The sequence below is a fragment of the Haliotis rubra genome, unplaced genomic scaffold (genome assembly GCF_003918875.1).
Source record: "Haliotis rubra isolate DU_JTF1 unplaced genomic scaffold, ASM391887v1 Scf67, whole genome shotgun sequence".
Lineage (NCBI taxonomy): Eukaryota > Metazoa > Mollusca > Gastropoda > Lepetellida > Haliotidae > Haliotis > Haliotis rubra.
This window is the reverse complement of record NW_025767379.1, coordinates 1,430,151-1,447,792: the sequence shown is the minus strand read 5'-3', so window position 1 is coordinate 1,447,792 and position 17,642 is coordinate 1,430,151. Positions and strand designations below refer to the sequence as shown.

The following is a 17,642-nucleotide window of genomic DNA, read 5'->3' as shown; positions in this document are numbered from 1 at the left end:
TGCTATTTCCACTTTCGACACCCCTGTCGATGGTGCTCTTCTGGGGCAGCACCCTCTTATGCAGTGCTTCTTGGCTGGCGTGGATCGGGTTCGACCTGCTGTCAGGCGTACCAACCGACCTTGGGATTTGTCAGTCGTGCTAGATTGGCTGTCCGGTCCATTCAGTTGTTAACATGGAAGGCCGTATTTCTGGTGGCGGTAACATCTGGGCGAAGGGTTGGTGATTTACATGCTATGTCGGCAGACCTGGCGCTGACTGTGTTATATCCAGGGTGCCGTTCCACTAACCGATCTTATCTAAGATCAATCTTAGAAAGTTACGCCAATTTTACAATCGTCTTAGCTAAAAGATACACCCGTTCCACTAACCGATCTTAGGCCGATCGTAGCCGGTCCCGATCTTACGATCCGATCCAAGCTTAGATCGAGACTCTTTCGTGCGAGAGATAGAGGAATGCGAGGCACGAGTTATCTCCCTTTGCATTGTCTAGCAAATGATAGAAAGTAGTTTACGAACCAACTGAGTGAGTGAGTGAGTTTAGATTTACGCCGCACTCAGCAATAGTCCAGCTATATGGCGGGTCTGTAAATAATCTAGCTAAGATGCATAGCGCTCACTAACAAGCGTTCATGTTAGTGAACTATGTATCTTAGCTATAAATAATCGAAGTCTGGACCAGACAATCCGGTGATCAACAGCATGCGCATCGATCTGCGCAGTTGGGAACCGATGACATGTGTCAACCAAGTCAGCGAGCCTGACCACCCGATTCCGTTAGTGGTCTCTTACGACAGGCATGGGTTATTGAAGTTCAATATTCTAACCCGGACCTTCATGGGTATTTTTCCAACCAAGTGTAAACGTGGAGAAAAAACCTAGAGCAAAATATTAGGGTAGTGGGCACCTTGGTTTCAGGTGCAAGTGCGTGAGAACGCTGAGTATCAAGCATAATATAATAATAATAAATGCATATTTATAATGCGCCTATTCCACATTCTTGGGCATGCTCAAAGCTGTGTACAGATAATTTACACGAGAATATTTACAGCCGAGATTATAAGTAATATACTGAGAACAGGTTTTAAGTCTGGACTTTAAAAATGTCAATTGTGTCAGAGCTTTTAATATGTGCCTGAACCTTGTCAATCAGAATAAACAAGGCGTGACGAGGCTATAACGTATGTAGAATCTGTCAGTGGTCTTGAATAACACGCGGCCTGCCTTTAGAATCCCCCACCAAATATGCGCAGTGAAATCAAGCATATTTGTATCTTTTTGCTTCAGACCATTGTTCACTTCAGGGCTGTCCCTATTCTTAACCATGACGTTGCAATATTGTTGTACAAATGTGTTACACCGACTGGCTCGGTTGTGTTCCCATGACGACAGTGGTCAGACTGGCCTGACATTTGTAAGGCTTCAGTGCAGTGTTTGTTTACATCACAGAAATATACAAATTCATTTCATGGGGGGACTTTAGGGGACGCTCACGGTGAAATGCTCGCTCTTATTTTTCACATAGAATAGGAAAGCCACCATTTTGGTTTCTCTATGATTGATTTTAGCTATCCTAAGTTGGTCATGAGCAACTTAGACTTTGAATCTTAACTTTACGATTGACTTAGGTAAGATTGGTTAGTGGAACGGTATGCCGATCGTAATGTCACGCTAAGATTGGGATTTCAGGGGTTTACGATTGGCGTAGGGCTAAGATCGGTTAGTGGAACGGCACCCAGATCGTGTCTGTATTCGCATCCCGGATACTTACTGTCCGAAGATCGATCATGCTTTCCATGTGACAGCTCCTATCGAACTTCCTACTCTTACCCAGCATTCCACATCGGTGACCTCTGCAACAAGCACTCACCTGTTGGATATCCGTAAGACCCTCAAGGTCTATGTGAAACGAACATAAGGGATCTGTACGGGTACCCATCTGTTCTGCTGTCACAGTGGCGGGAAGGCTGGGATGCCGGCTAGCAAACAGACCCTATCACGCTGGCTTGTATCGGTCATTGTTAGTGCTTCTCAGGCTAAGGGCAAGCCTCCCCCTGAGGGGTTAAAGGCTCACTCGGTCAGGGCAGTGGCTACTTCAAAGGCTTTTGCATCGGCACTGCCCATTCAAGAGATATGCTCTGCCGCTTTTTGGAGCAGGCCTAGCACTTTTATAAGGCACTATCAGCTCGATACACATTCACGTGATCAAACGCGTTTTGGCCGTTCTGCTCTCTCCAGTGGACAGTGTCCTGCCACCCTGACTGAGTGAGTCTTGGTTATCTGGACAGATGACGCTGTTTTCAATTGTGTATAATTGATATATCCGCTGTTGTCATATCTAACTACTTTCGATTTCTCTCGTGAGATAATAGTCGGTTGTCAGTTGGTTTTCCCCCTTACGGTGCTCTTATATAGATTTCATGATGTGGGCGGGGTTTTACTTTCGTACAGTGTGAGAACCGTTTTGCTTGTGAGGTCAGGTCTCAGTACGTTCCTCCCTGTCGGTTACCCTCCCATCATGCCTCTCACGGAAGCTTCGGGACACGTGACAGGTGAGTGTTGTGGCGTCAGTTACTTTCTTCTTAACGATCGCTATTTATGTGTACTTTGACAGAATTCCCTCCTCCCTAGCCTCCGGTCTGGGGAGTCTGAGTTAATGCATATATGTACCCCAAGGACGATCTCTTTGAAAAAGAATTAGCTAAACCTGTAGAGGTTTCCAATTCTTTGAAGAGAGTCGTCCTTGGGGTAGGGCTGCCCACCTCCCTGCAATTCTGTTCACTAATTTGTTCAGCAGAAGGAATGATGATACGGGCCTAGGTGCTTACCTGGTTGGCTGCGCATGTGTAGCAGGGGGGTACCTCCACGTGGTAAAAAGATTTTTATTTATTGTACAATATTTTTATTAAAACATTGATACATCTGTCACAGGAAATTTTCAGCCGCAGAAAATGCATATATGTACCCCAAGGATGATTCTCTTTAAAGAATTGGAAACCTCTACAGGCTTAGCTAAATCTCCTTCCTTCTCTACATGTTTTTATCTGGGATCATAATGGCTCAATTCAAATACTGTGCAACAATTTACTATGTGGAGATGCATCTATTAGGTGACTGGACATGTCATTTGCTGTGCCACAAATTGTTATACAGAGATGTGTCCATTGGGCTCACCAGAAACATTCCATTGTGGGTTCGAATCCCAGATCACCCTGATTATGATTCTAGGTTTGTCAGCACCAAACCCGTGCTCGTGGGTTTCAGCAAAGTGGTAAACACATGCCACCTGATTCACTGTGGGTTCCCCCTGCATACAGCTCCCACACTGTGATATAGCACGACATGCCGGGATATAACTGGCGTAATGTTCAGAGCAGCATTAAATCCAATAAAAGCTATGTAATGTTTGTGTATATACTATGATATTGTTTCTTCCCAGCGGTCCACATCAAGCAGGAACCACCTTCACCTGTTTCATCAAACTGCTCAGAAAATGGCTCCGAGGGATATGTGAGTTTTATTACCTTTTCTGACTTGAAACCATGGTTACAGTGTAATTAACAAGGACCCACGAGTTTGGTGTATATTTCCAATTGCTGATGTTGGTCTTGATGTTGGTATAAGTGCAGTGTGTGACACTTAAATTGAAAAGGGCACCCCAAAGCATTGAATTTGTAAGCCACACTGGAAACAACACCTGAATCCCTGCATATGTTTTCTGTTCACAGAACTCATTGTCGTCATCTGCCAACACCTTCGTCTTTGCATCAACGCCTACAACATCAGAAGATTGTAAACCTACCATCATCATCAACACTGCAGGGAACACCACTCTCTTGCCCAACTTACAGTCGAATGTCGTCAACATCAACTCAATACTCAACTCCAAAATCAAGATACAACCCAAACCATCGGAAGGGGGAACAACTCTAGTTCAGCCGAAATCCCAGGCACCCAGTGTCCAAGGCCAACCACGTAATATTTTGATCCATTTGGGTAGTGTTGCGGGGGTACCTGCTTAAATGACCATTCAGGTTTTCGTTAGATCTGTTTTGGATGATTTTTAATTTTATTCATTTTGTAATTTCTATCCTGTAAGCCTATGCTTGAGATCAAACTTTGGACAGTTAATCTTTGCTTGCTCAGGACACATAAAAGTAAAATTATCCAAGGTAAAACTTGGATGTTTGTAACTGCTGACTTGTTGACTCTGACGAGATCCTCTGTAGACAATACAGTTTCAGACCAATGATTACCATTTTGTTTTGTTACAGCGAAGCCTCTGGTCCTGACAGGGGAAGAGTTTGCCAAGCTGACTGCAGCAGGTACCCTTCGCTTCCAGCCACCGGGGGAGGTGAAAGGAATAGCTGTACCTCCCAAACAGCAGCAGCAGCAGCAGCAGCCAGTGGTGACTACTGTCCAGCCCTCAATGTCCCCACCCCCAGGGATGATTCAGCTGGATGGTGAGGTGGGTGCTTATCGTATTACCAGCTGATGACTGTGTTGAAGTGTTTGTGTAACCCTTTCTTCATAAGGAGTTGATAGAGGGTTTGGGGTGGGGGAGTGACACAGTTGCCATAGTAATGCCAATTAACGTGATATATGACTGATAACGGCTGATCCTGTGATATGTATGCATTCACTCACTCATACACTGACTGTTTCATTCACATCCCATTTCAGGGTAAGGCCTTGAAGAGGCAACAGAGAATGATCAAGAACAGAGAATCAGCAAGCTTGTCTAGGAAGCGAAAGAAAGAGGTGAGTTGTCTCCCTTGTACAGGCTTTCATTACTTCATGTATTCATGTACAAAGCTGTGAAAAATGGATTTAGATTGTGGTGGTAGCTAGGTTGAGAGTAGTTAATATTCCCTGGCATGTAATGCGGGGGGATATAGTCGATGCCTTGTGCGTGCGTCTGTCCGTCTGTAATCATTTTGTTTCCGGAGTATATCTAAAAAACATTCGTAAAAATTTGTAGATATATTAAACAGAACCCAAAGTGGTGCCTTTGCTATTTACAGACTTTTGTCATTTTTATTTTTCCGGTTTCCATGGAAACGATTCCGACTTAGTCTCAAACAAGAAGACAAAGTCATCAATATCCCCATAATGGAAAAAATACTCTTCATGATTATTATTTATTTTTTTAAAATATTTTTATTTCCCTACTCTTCATGATTATGTCTACGAGTTATGATTATGTCAAATATTTAGGTGTGTATATAGAAAAGTGGAAGGAGAGTATTGAAAGTTTTTTAGAGTTCTGCTCCGGAAAAGAGCACTACCACCAATTTCAGGCTAAGTCAAACTTGTTGCCATGGAAACACCAAAAATATTTTATTCAGAATTCCAAAACTACCAAAAGGCACCAGTACATCACCAGACCAATCTATGTGCCGAGTTTGGTAAAGAAATAGTGAACGGTTTTAGAGTTCTGCTCCGGAAAAGAGCACTACCACTAATTTCAGGCTAAGTCAAACTTGTTGCTATGGAAACGCCAAAAAAATGTTTTATTCAGAATTGCAAAACTACCAAAAGGCACCAGTACATCACCAGACCAATCTATGTGCCGAGTTTGGTAAAGAAATAGTGAACGGTTTTAGAGTTCTGCTCCGGAAAAGAGCACTACCACTAATTTCAGGCTAAGTCGAACTTGTTGCCATGGAAACGCCAAAAATATTTTATTTAGAATTCCAAAACTACCAACAGGCACCAGTACACCACCAGATCTATCTATGTGCCAAGTTTGGTGAAGAAATAGTGAACGGTTTTAGAGTTCTGCTCCGGACGGACGCACGCACGCACGCGCGACGCGACGCACGCACGACGCACGACGCATTTTAATACCCCCCGCAAAACGCGTTGCGGGGGATAAAAAGGAGGGGTGGTCTTCATTTCCGGAGCACCTCTAGAAAAACCTTGCAGTATCTTTAAGCAAAACTTGGCAGATATAAGAGGCAGATCCCAAAGTGGTGCCTTTTGCTATTTGCAGATTTTTTTGCATTTTAATTTTTCTGGTTTCCATGGAAACGATTTGGACTTAGTCTCAAAAGGGAGGGTGGGTTTCATTTCCGGAGCATAACTTGAAAACCTTTCAATATCTTTCTACAAGACTTGGCAGATATATCAAACAGATCTTAAAGTGGTGCCTTTTGCTATTTACAGAGTTTTGGCATTTATATTTTTCATGATTTCAATGAAAACGATTTGGACTCAACACTCAGATGATTTTTTCTTTCAAATATGTCGGGGCTGGGGAGATTTGTCATCTTCTGATGACTCTTGTATTTTTCAAAGTATATGATATTGTAAATCATTTGTCATTATTTGGTTTATAGATTTTTTCTCTGTAAGTTTCAAGTCGGTGATCTAAATTTTGGAAGGAAAAGATTGTGAAAATTCTGAACATGCTGCACTTTAAACAGTATTAGCATATTTTTATTCATGCCAAACCATTCCAGATGACATATATGAAAAAGAACAAATATTTAACTTCATAAATATTCTTTGTTTGTGTTTTGACTGACCCAGTATAAATGGTTAACAAGAATGAAGATAAGTGTGTGACATACTGTGGTTAACCTGTGTTTCAGTACTTGACGGGGCTGGAGAGCCGCCTCAAAGGCTTCTCGACCGAGAACCAAAAACTGAAGCAGGAGAATGACACTTTGAAGAGGAAGATGTCCGCCCTGCAGATGGAGGTAGGGATACTTGACGCTGCAGTAAGTGTGACCCCATCTCATCCTATCCCAACTGTGTACATCGGTATTCATGCTGTTGATCACTGGATTGTCTGGTCCAGACTCGATTATTTACAGACTGCTACCATGTAGCTGGAATATTGCTGAATGTGTCGTTAAACAACAAACAAACAAATCTCAAATATATAAATCTTAAACATTATTACAGGAGACGGCTGAGGTCTTTGATGCACTAAATGTGTTGAAAAGAGTAACTCTCCCCCCAATGCTTGTCATTTTTTTGGATGAAATGCAAAGGCAGTGTGTGTTTTATCATACAATGTCTATTATTACTTGACCCTTCCAAATATGTGTTGTATTTGTATGACTCTAGACAGTTTTATGTGTTTTTTACAGAATGAAAAGCTGAAGAAAGCTTTCTCACTGTCCCCAAACAAGAGGACATGTTTATTAGCAGTACTCTTTTTGTTCAGCTTCAACATTGGACCAATCAGGTAGGTTATCCAAGTCACATGACCACATATATCCTTTTCATATTGCTCAAAGATGGTTTATGGCAAGAGAATGATTTCTTGTTGATATTAATCACTTTTGAAGGTTGAACTGTTGTTAACTGGTCATGGTAGATTTTTTATGAAGATTTTATGTACACGTTGTTCCCCCATTAAAACTGTTAACAATACAAACCACTGTGCTCTGGCTTGGTCCCAGTGAGATAAAATTGAATGAGTACTGAGTTGATTGAGCGATAATTCTGGTTTATTGTCAAAGCAATTTTATGACCCAACTTCTTTCCTTGCAGTAATTTGTTTGCCAGCCAGACCATTCCAGTCCCCAACCCTTCATTGGTAAATGTACACAAGAGCAGACAACTCCTGTCAGTACAAGAAGGAGAAGAGCTCTCCTATAAAGAAAACCTGAACCCTCGCTGGAAGCATGCAGGAGACAACATGTTTCGGGAAACTCCAGCAGTTGTCGGACGAGATGGGATGGACACACCCAACAGGCAAAATGAACCAATCAGATTTTGAAGCACTCATGTGTCCCACCTTCTTCAATAAAACTGAATCAATTAGGTTTGTATGATTGAAGCTGATTATCCGAGATAGAGGCTGTTATACAGACATATGTTATGCATCCATTGTGTACATTTGTGCTGGATGCTAATTTCTGCACGACGTAAGACCCTGAGACTTCCACCCCTACCCCCTCCGCTCTGCTTCACTTCACTCTGTTACCAATCTATTCTGTGAGTTGCACCATTGAGTATCAGGAAGTTAGAAGATGTCCTCTTCTCTCCCCTCCCCTCATATAATCTCCCTCTCCCTCCTCAATCCTCCGCTCCACCCCTCAATCCACTCCCTCCACCCTTACCCCCTCCGCTCTACTTCACTTCACTCTGTTACCAATCTATTCTGTGAGTTGCACCATTGAGTATCAGGAAGTTAGAAGATGTCCTCTTCTCTCCCCTCCCCTCAAATAATCTCCCTCCACTCCCTCCACCCCTACCCCCTCTGCTCTGCTTCACTTCACTCTGTTACCAATCTATTCTGTGAGTTGCACCATTGAGTATCATCCAGGAAGTTGGAAGATGTCTTCATCCACCCAGGTTATTGCGTTGACTCATGTTCAGCTGTGTCCGTCTTGCAGGTTAGCGGAGCAGCTAGCTGGCTGGATGATTCAGCATGAGGAGGAGAAGAAGAAATCTGAGGCCAGCAAACGTCAGAAGAAGAAGAGGAAGGAGATACGGCCAGTGAAGACGTTGAAGCGAGCGCTCCGAGGGGACTTCAACCCCAACATACTCAGGTCAGTGTTTGTTCAGACACCAGCAGCATGGAAACAGTTAATCATTGATTAAGGTCAAGGTCGTGAAGTAATGTTCTGGAACTGGAAGAACATGGTGCTTTGTGGAACAAGTAAGAACTTTGAGTAAGTGGAAAGAAAAGGGATTGCTTTTGGTTTGTCAGAGTTTTAGACTGTTAATAACTTTTGTTGATATCTTTGATATCAACACACTCAGATGGAATTCTCTGTAGAAAGATGGCTTCTTGTCTGCAGGTCTAAGGAATCCGGCTATCATGTTCAGGTGTTTGATGGCTCTGATGGAAGGAAGGAATTCCTTGACGCCATCCACAGAAGAAACGACACATTCTATGTGCTGTCATTTAACACAGTGAGTACTCCATCTCTCAGGGCTGTGGGGTAGCCTGATGGTTGAAGTGTTTACCACATCGTACAAGGAGGCACATTAATGATGAAACACCTGATCTCACTTCCTGTGCTGATGGGCTTGTAGAGGAGACTGTTTTAACAGCCACACTATCTGATGAATACATTAAAACAAATTGGCTTTGCTGATTTTCTTGTAGAGAGAGGGGCGGTGGGGTAGCCTAGTGGTTAAAGCCTTCGCTCGTCACGCCAAAGACCCGGGTTCGATTCCTCACATGGGCACAATGTGTGAAGCCCATTTCTGGTGTCCCCTGCCCTGATATTGCTGGAATATTGCTAAAAGCTGTGTAATACCATACTCACTCACTCACTCTTGTAGAGAGGACTGTTTTAACAGTCACACTATCTGAATAAATGTAAACAAAGTGTCCCGAACCAAATCGCTATGTGAGTGTTGCTTCCCTTCCCCCAGGACTACCTGCTGGTGCCAGCCTCTGAGCACAACAAGACCATGCGGCCTCGGATGTCTCTTGTCATGCCTGTCGTCACAATCAATGGTGAGTGTACACAAGCCTATTGCAGGCTTTGATAGCAACATATATAAAGAACATAATAAAACTGTTTAGAAGACCAGACCAAATGAAATTTATGAATAGACTGAAAGGAAATTTACAGAGTTCAAGCTTCAGAGGTGATTATTCATTAGCAACTATAAGGGGTATTTTGCTACAGCAGATTCCAGGTTGTCCTGAGTATCCTGTGCTTGTATGAGATGACAAAATTGAGTTTGTGGTCAGGCTATTAATTCAGATGATTTGGAAGACAGTTGGTCACTGTACCCCGACGACACACAGAACAACCACGAGAATTGTTTCAGTAATGTGATGTTAAATGCTGTTTGACCCGACCCGACCTGACCCGACCCGACTTTGTCTGACCTAACCTCACCTTACTTCACCTTGCCTCACCTTACTTCACCTCACTCACCTCGCCTTATTTCACCTCACCTGGCCTCACCACACCTCACCTCGCCTCGCCTCGCCTTACTTCACCTCGCCTCACCTCGCTTCACTTCACCTCACTTCGTCTTGCCTCACCTTACTTCACCTCACCTCACCATGTGACTGTTATATGTTGCAGAGACGATGCAGCCTCCACCAGGAAGTGTAGGAATGATGCAGATCGACTGTGAGGTGCTGGGCACACAGCTCATCCATGTCCACAAATCTGTCATCCCGCCACCCTCCCCGGTGTGGAACTCCACTCACAACGCGGGATACAGCGACGACGCAAGGCGGGACCAACAATAGCCGCACATGGGGTATACGTCTTCATGCTTATACCATGTGTGTACATCATAAAATCTTTTATAACACTCCAAAAATTTCAGATAGCTGACATTTATTGTTGAAATTTTGGCTGTTCCATTTTCAGCGCATTGTTACTTACAACCTCGAACAAATCCCTAGTACTTAGCCACCTTCGTTACACAGAAACATACTGCTATATTGCATAAAGCACTTGAATGTTTTCCAAAAATTTGTGAGTCAAGTTTTTGTGACCAATTTGCCAATATTTAGAAAGACATTAATTAGCAGTTCAAGAAAGGTAAAATGAGTAGATTGTTAGTTAAGAATATCATTTTAGAAATATTTGTAACATCAGATTCTTATTTTACAAGCTATCTGCCTTTAGCAACAGGTTTGCATACTTGGTGACAGTATTGAAAAATTGTGAATGTTTTTGTCTTACAACAGAGCACAAGTCGTTAAATATTTATGAATATTGTATGATCATGGGAGATTAATATTTGGTCTCAAATAGACCTTACTGGTTCCTGCAATGGGATGGCATGGAATTATTGTGTCTTATAAAGTGACGTGTGGATGACAGGACAAGGTGAATACAGCCCATTTTGATCCACATCATCTCCAAAAATTTAAGATAATACTAATTAATAATAATTAAATTGTCACGAAAGGTACCGATTATGTTGGTGAATGAGACCAAAAGTTTGTTCATTTCAACACTTGCACGTGTTGAACTTGTTTACCATTTGACGCCTCTTAAAGTTAGACATACTGACATTTTACAATCATTTTAGCTATTCACATATGCTTGAATATGCAGAAGTCTTAAACATGCATGGTTCGAATAAACCTTATAATTTTCATACTATATCTAAGTTTTAAGTTTTCTAACTTTAAAATTTGACATTGCCAGTGATCCAATAGGGCTCTTTTCCTGTACTGTCCCAAGTCACTTGTTTGAAATACCTCGAAAATATGGGATTAGTTGTTAAGAAAACATTGCAACAGTCACGGAAAATACTGGTATAATAATTGTTGAAGTTGAGAGAAATCTTGTTTTATGATTGTTGTGTTTTTGTTACCAAAATGGTTTCTGCTGGAAATTAACCAATTTTGATATTTTGAAATTTTAAACAGTGAGTTGTGTTCAGTGTTGAGTTTATAAAACTTAGATTACCAAACTCTGGTTAGAGTGAGCCTTTTATTTCACATTGATAAAGCAGCTTTTGAGTTTAAGAGGGAATGTAGTTGGCATGTTGTTTGTCAGTATTGATTATTTCATGGAATACTTATTGTAATAATTGTACACAGAATACTGTGTTATGGCAGTGGAGTGTATTATTGCACCTTCTCGAAGTATATTAGTGGCAATCACTACTTAGAATGAGTTTTTGCCTCTTATTTTGCCATTAATACTAAAACTGCCACATTATGTCGAGATATTATTTTTGAGATGTCATGCATCATTTCCCTCGACTAGTCTATTGCTTAGTGCTTCTGTGAAACTTGATAAGTCATGGCAGTGCTCAAGATTACATCTTCCACATGACATTATTTTCAATATAAATGAGTAATTCCACTTTGAATGTAGGTAAATGTCCTCAGCAGTTAGTGCAGAATTCTGTCATCAGGCATAAAAAAAAATTCATCATTGGTGCGAATCCGATATTAATACTGATTATATATCTAGGTTCAGTCACTTGGGGATTTGATACCACATCAAGCTGAAATACTCTCCAAATTCACTCACTAACTCTGTCATGATATGGTGTTTCTGGATTGGATCAACAGGTCTGCACTGAGGAGGTTTCACCGTTGATAGTTTCCCATGATGCATTGCCATGGAGTATCAACAGAGAGTTGATATTAATTCATCCATTCCATAAAATTGGTTAACATTTTATGTCTAAGCATGCAAAATTATACAACCCTAATTCAGTTTATTTCTCACTGAGCAAGATGTTGACAGAGATAATTCACGACCTTTGTAAGGGACCAATGAGATATACCAGCTCTGACAAAGTATTACTAAACTGTTTAGAATTTTAATAATGTCAAAATGTTTACACATCAGACATCTGCCATGTACTGTCAGTTGTTTCTATCATCAAAACATGACATTAAATATGTGTAAATCTAGTTTTGGAATATACTTATATTTCCAAGTCACAGTAACCATTTATTTCCATGTCACAGTAACTGAGACTGTTGAATGCATATAGTTAGTTACCCAATTTGGATTAGATATTTTTGTAAATATAGTAAAACAATTGGGTTATGTTTCTCTGTTTATACCTCTTCAGAAACTAATGGCTCAGCTTTAATGGTTATTTATGAGTGTTGCCCATGGCCATTGTTTTATATGTGGTTTTGACTTGAGGATTTAACTCAAACTTTAATTCTTTTGTGAATGGTAGTGTGAGATTTTGAAGTTTAACTTCTCTCAATATTATGTGTAATGTTTGAAAACTTTTTCAAAATATTTCTTCCCATTTGCTAATGTTTATCACCAGGCTTTCTGTACATTGTAGTAGTTTAATAAGCATAATAGAACATGTGTTTCTTTCATAAAGCACACTTTGGCCATCAGTCCTCTGAGGATCTGGGTTGGAATGGATTTTCAGCAACCCATGCTTGTCGTAACAGGCGACTAATGGGATTGGGGTGGTCAGACTCGCTGACTGGGTTGACACATGTCATCGTATCCCAATTGCGTAGATCGATGTTCATGCTGTTGATCCATGGATTCTCTGATCCCTGGTCCAGACTCGATTATTTACAGACCGCCGTCATATAGCCGGAATATTGCTGAGTGCGGCATAAAACTAAAACTCACTCACTCAGGATCATATGGTCAGGTTCATTGACGTGGTTGATGCTTGTCACTGTATCCAAATTGCATCAATAGATGCTCATGATGCCAGTCACTGGATTGTCTGGTCCAGATTCAAATATTTGCTGCTATTATGAAGCTTTAAACTAATAATCAATGGCATTCACTGAGGATATGCTAGACATGGCGAAATTGATGTGATATGAGTTTAAATTAATCAAGATACTTGTCTTGTAATCATCTTTTTATAGAATCCATGACCAAATACCTATCGCCACCTGTCAATCAAACGACATAAGTGACCAATCAGTAAGCCTGAAGTGACACAAATTCTGGCTGTGTGTGAAAAATAATAGCTACCTCCAGGGTCCTGAACCACAAAGGATATATTGTGTTACAAATTATCGTAAGTCTAAATTTTATCTTAAGCTAAGATGTCATAGCACTGTGAGTGCTTCTTGGACCCTGGTCAATCGTTAGGATATATTTTTTAAGATGTTTTGTACAATGCAATATATAAATCTCAAACTTTAAGGAAATGCACAATGAAACAGAATTATTTGTAAATAACTGAATAGTTTAGGCCTATTGATAGACACAAAGAGGGGATATGGATACTGTTTAATAAAGTTAGAGAACACTGAATTATTTATATGGCTGAGTTAGTCTGTAATATCTTGTTGAAAACATCAGTGTTTGGGACTGTAACATATCAAGCTAGTAGAGGTGTTCAGGCTAATAGAGGTTAGGTGGCCTGTTGTCACCTTCCTGCTTGTGTGATTAATTACACATTGATAGGTTCAAAGTATGTAACGAGTGCTTCGAGTTGGGGCACAGGTTCATTGTCCGAGACTGAAAATGACCCTAGCATCTCTCAATGGTACAAGTAAAGTCAAAAGACCACTTACTCATTTTCTTGAATGCTTCACAACATCTACAACCACCATGGCGAACTGACCAAGATTATGCAGTTGTATATAAAGTGTATTTTTATTTATATGTATATATTGTGGTGCTATATTTTGTGTATATTTTAATTCTTATATCATTCCATATTCAGATTTACAACTGGGGTATCTTTTGGAGTGTTTGAAGGATATCTGTCTTTGAGTTGAAGACTTTTTGTGCCAAGATAATAACATACCAATTTTAAAAATTCCAGTTTTATGCTGACTAATTTGAATATTATGGTAGTGCAGGACAGCAGTGTGTTATTGAGATGAAAGTGCCTTTTCAGACAGTATCTATAGTGTCTGCTTCACAACTGTGCAATTATGAAACAACATGCCACTATAGGCAAAGTAACTGCAATCTGACCGTCTTACACTAGGTTTTGTTCAGTCACTGATTTTGGCACAAAAAGTTGGGTTTTGTGAGTATTTGTAACAGGTTGTCCATGTTGTGTATTAGTGCTATTGAAACTAATCTATTGTGGTTTTCATTTTGCTTCATCATAATCTGTCCTTGGTCACTGAAGCTTTGACAAATGTATACTTTAATATTGGGATCAAAGTAACAGGAATTGGAAACCAATTATGTTCGATTATTTACTCATGAAATCCAGTTTGATAATCATTTTGTGAAAAAATTGTAAATACTTGGAAACCTACACAAGTAGCAACATAAATTGTGATAATGTCGACACCATGCAAGTTGAAATATGTGTAATAATTGTGCTAGTGTGATTTAGAAATGAAAAGTACTTTTTGCATTTTTAATATGATGTTTAATATATTCATTACGCAGTTAGAACCAATCTATGTAGGTCCCGGATGCCCGTGGACGTAGCGCAGTCATTGTTTGTATAATGATCTTTATTTATGTGGAACTTGTTTATGTGCGATTGATTGATTGATTGACAATGCAATGTTGTAAATGTTTCAGCTAAACTGATTTTTCGTAATTTCATCAGTCAAATCTTCGTGTTGTGAAGTTTGCTTCATTGTAGTGATGTGCTCCATGGTAGTGACGTCTGCTCCATGGTAGTGACGTCTGCTCCGTTGTAGTGACGTCTGCTCCATGGTAGTGACGTCTGCTCCATGGTAGTGACTTCTGCTCCATTGTAGTGACGTCTGCTCCATGGTAGTGACGTCTGCTCCATTGTAGTGACGTCTGCTCCGATGTAGTGGCATCTGCTCCATGGTAGTGATCTTTGCACCTTTGTATTAATATGATGGAAAGAGCATTGTCTCTAGGGACATGAGTTTGGTGATGTGTGTTCGATTGTATGTATGTCTGATGTAGCCAGGTATTCAGTGTGCAGCTAGTATTACTTGGATCTTTGTACAGTGTGTACCATGTTCAATTTTTAATGTGGAAGATTTCAGATTCTGTCACCATTGCTCAAATCATGCAAATATATAATTCAGACCACAGCCGGCATTGACATTAGCAAGCATTCTTCCTTGTGGCGTTAACACCAGGAGCATTATTTACTGTAGAGCTCATACAACCTTGAGATGGCCCATAAGGATCTTACGAATTATTGAAACAGCCCAGCAATATCATACCTCACCAACTCTCTGTGCCTTTCAGTGTCAGGTGACGTGAACAGAAATATTTTTGTCTCAATGCACCTATTATGTGTTTCATAATTTGGGTTCACAGAGCTCAAGGATTTGGTTCAACTGTACTCAGCATGGCTAAGTTTCTAATTTCCCTCAAATAACTTTTTCCTGACCTTCTAGTTCAAATTTTACAATGCATGTCCATTTCAAAGTTAATGGTAATTACACAGTGACACAAGTTTCACACAGAGTATTGTTTCCGTGTTTAGACCTTGGAAGACGTCACTGTTTCACTGAAATAATGCCAATGCCATGTTTGAATCTCTTACTCACTTTTGGAGAGAGTGAGCCACCCAGCATCTTCCTGTTATATCATATGTGACAGTTTGCTATAAAACCATAATTAGGATATACACATTGGTTGAAAGAACTCGGTAAGAAAAGTGCTATCATCATGATTATTGCTCTGTGTTTTCACCATCCGTTATGTGTTACACTCATCTCTCGCTGTAGTTTGTTGTGGGGCTGTTTTGATTTGCTTGAGTGAAGTAAACGTCTGTGAAAATGTGTGGAAATTAGACTTTCATTTGATCATGAACAGTTGTGAGTCCAGAAACTTGGGAAAATTCATGTGTCTTCAGACCACGAAACATTGTGTTCGTGATCTCTTGAAGGCTAAAAGTTGTGAATGATGAGAAACCAATTATTTTGACATTTATTAAACCATGTAATCAAACTATTCCACTCATCAACTTACAAATTTCAGATCAGTTTGTCTTCATCTTTGATTCTCCCTGGTTTATATTTCCATACTATATACCTTGAAACAATTAGCAATCCTGGATTCATTTTGATGTGTGTTCCAATGAAATGACACTGAATAATTGCCATCCAATCAAATTACATGTATGAGCAAACAAATTTGTGTGCTAAGTCAGCAATTGGAAACATGGAGTGGCAACATCGGAAACAGCTATGGTGGTACAAATGTACGATAATTGTCGTAATTCCCTCTTTCAGCAATACCCAGGATAAGTGAGGAGATGTGTGTCTTTCCCAGCGTTGTAGTTATGTAATATGTTGTTTGTACTCACTTTGAAATTTCTATTCTTGACTTCTATTGGAAACCATGTTTCGGAGGGGTGTGGAAACCTTGGCAGCATGCTGCAGTAAATTATTTATGCCGCGGCTATGATCACATGGTAAGACTGAGTAGAACCATCAGGCTGCCATGTTGTTCCAGAATGTCACATTTCAGGTTTGGGGTCCTGGGGCACTGGAAGGACAAAATGTCTGTACAGAGTGTAGAATTAGGGTTATGATAATGTCATATGGAATAAGGTTTAATATTGGTGATTAAATGTTTTGCTGAAAATATGACCTTGAAACATTCTGAAATGTGTGAATCCACGATGATAAGGTCAAATGAGCATTCCTTCTCCTGTCTCATGAAATTTGTCATAATGCATGCAAGGGCAATCAAGTTTATTTTGATTTTTACATGTCCCTGGCATTTTGTTTTATGCATGAATATATGTTGGAGCTAAATATGTAAGGAATGCTTTGGTATGAACTAGTCAGTTTAATAAAAACATAGACCCTTAACCAACCAGAACTGATACGATTTACCACATAATTTGAACTACTATTATGATGCATATAGTATATATAGTCCTATTTACTCCTGGGAATATTTAGTAATTTCAGTTAGATAAAAGATATGTTTGGGGTACTAAGAGACCGTTAATAATTTATGGCTATGGGGGTGATGATGATTTTTATGGAGAAGCATGTACAATGTGAATGACCCCCCTAAAATTTATGCACAAAATAAGTGACCCCCTGCATGTCATGTACAAAATCAATGACCCCCACCTCCCTTTCCCATAATTTATAAGCATAATTTTAAAATATTTTTATGTACAAAATTGCTTTCCCCCCCATACATGTGTACAAACTTGATGACCCCCTACCTACCCAGAACAAAATGTGTGCCCCCCCACCAAAAAAACAAAAAAAAAAATCATTATCACTCCCCCCTAGCTATAAATTATGAACGGACCCTAAACACACAGTTAAGCACAAACTGTAAATGTGCACTATATTAGTTAATATCTCTTT

At 40.2% G+C, this 17,642-nt stretch overlaps 1 protein-coding gene across 1 annotated transcript in view; it reads left to right on the top strand.

Annotated features, from left to right (window-relative positions):
• The window catches only part of LOC124257713 (cyclic AMP-dependent transcription factor ATF-6 beta-like), a 31,594-nt gene extending 14,225 nt beyond the window's left edge, over nucleotides 1-17,369 (top strand). Inside the window, 12 exon segments of the mRNA XM_046691841.1 lie at nucleotides 3,438-3,508; nucleotides 3,727-3,973; nucleotides 4,273-4,466; nucleotides 4,682-4,759; nucleotides 6,595-6,702; nucleotides 7,099-7,196; nucleotides 7,505-7,721; nucleotides 7,723-7,778; nucleotides 8,353-8,508; nucleotides 8,761-8,875; nucleotides 9,344-9,428; nucleotides 10,012-17,369. Coding sequence (XP_046547797.1) covers nucleotides 3,438-3,508; nucleotides 3,727-3,973; nucleotides 4,273-4,466; nucleotides 4,682-4,759; nucleotides 6,595-6,702; nucleotides 7,099-7,196; nucleotides 7,505-7,721; nucleotides 7,723-7,778; nucleotides 8,353-8,508; nucleotides 8,761-8,875; nucleotides 9,344-9,428; nucleotides 10,012-10,181 — 1,595 coding nt within the window. The 3' untranslated portion in view covers nucleotides 10,182-17,369.
• Nucleotides 17,370-17,642: the final 273 nt, after the last annotated feature.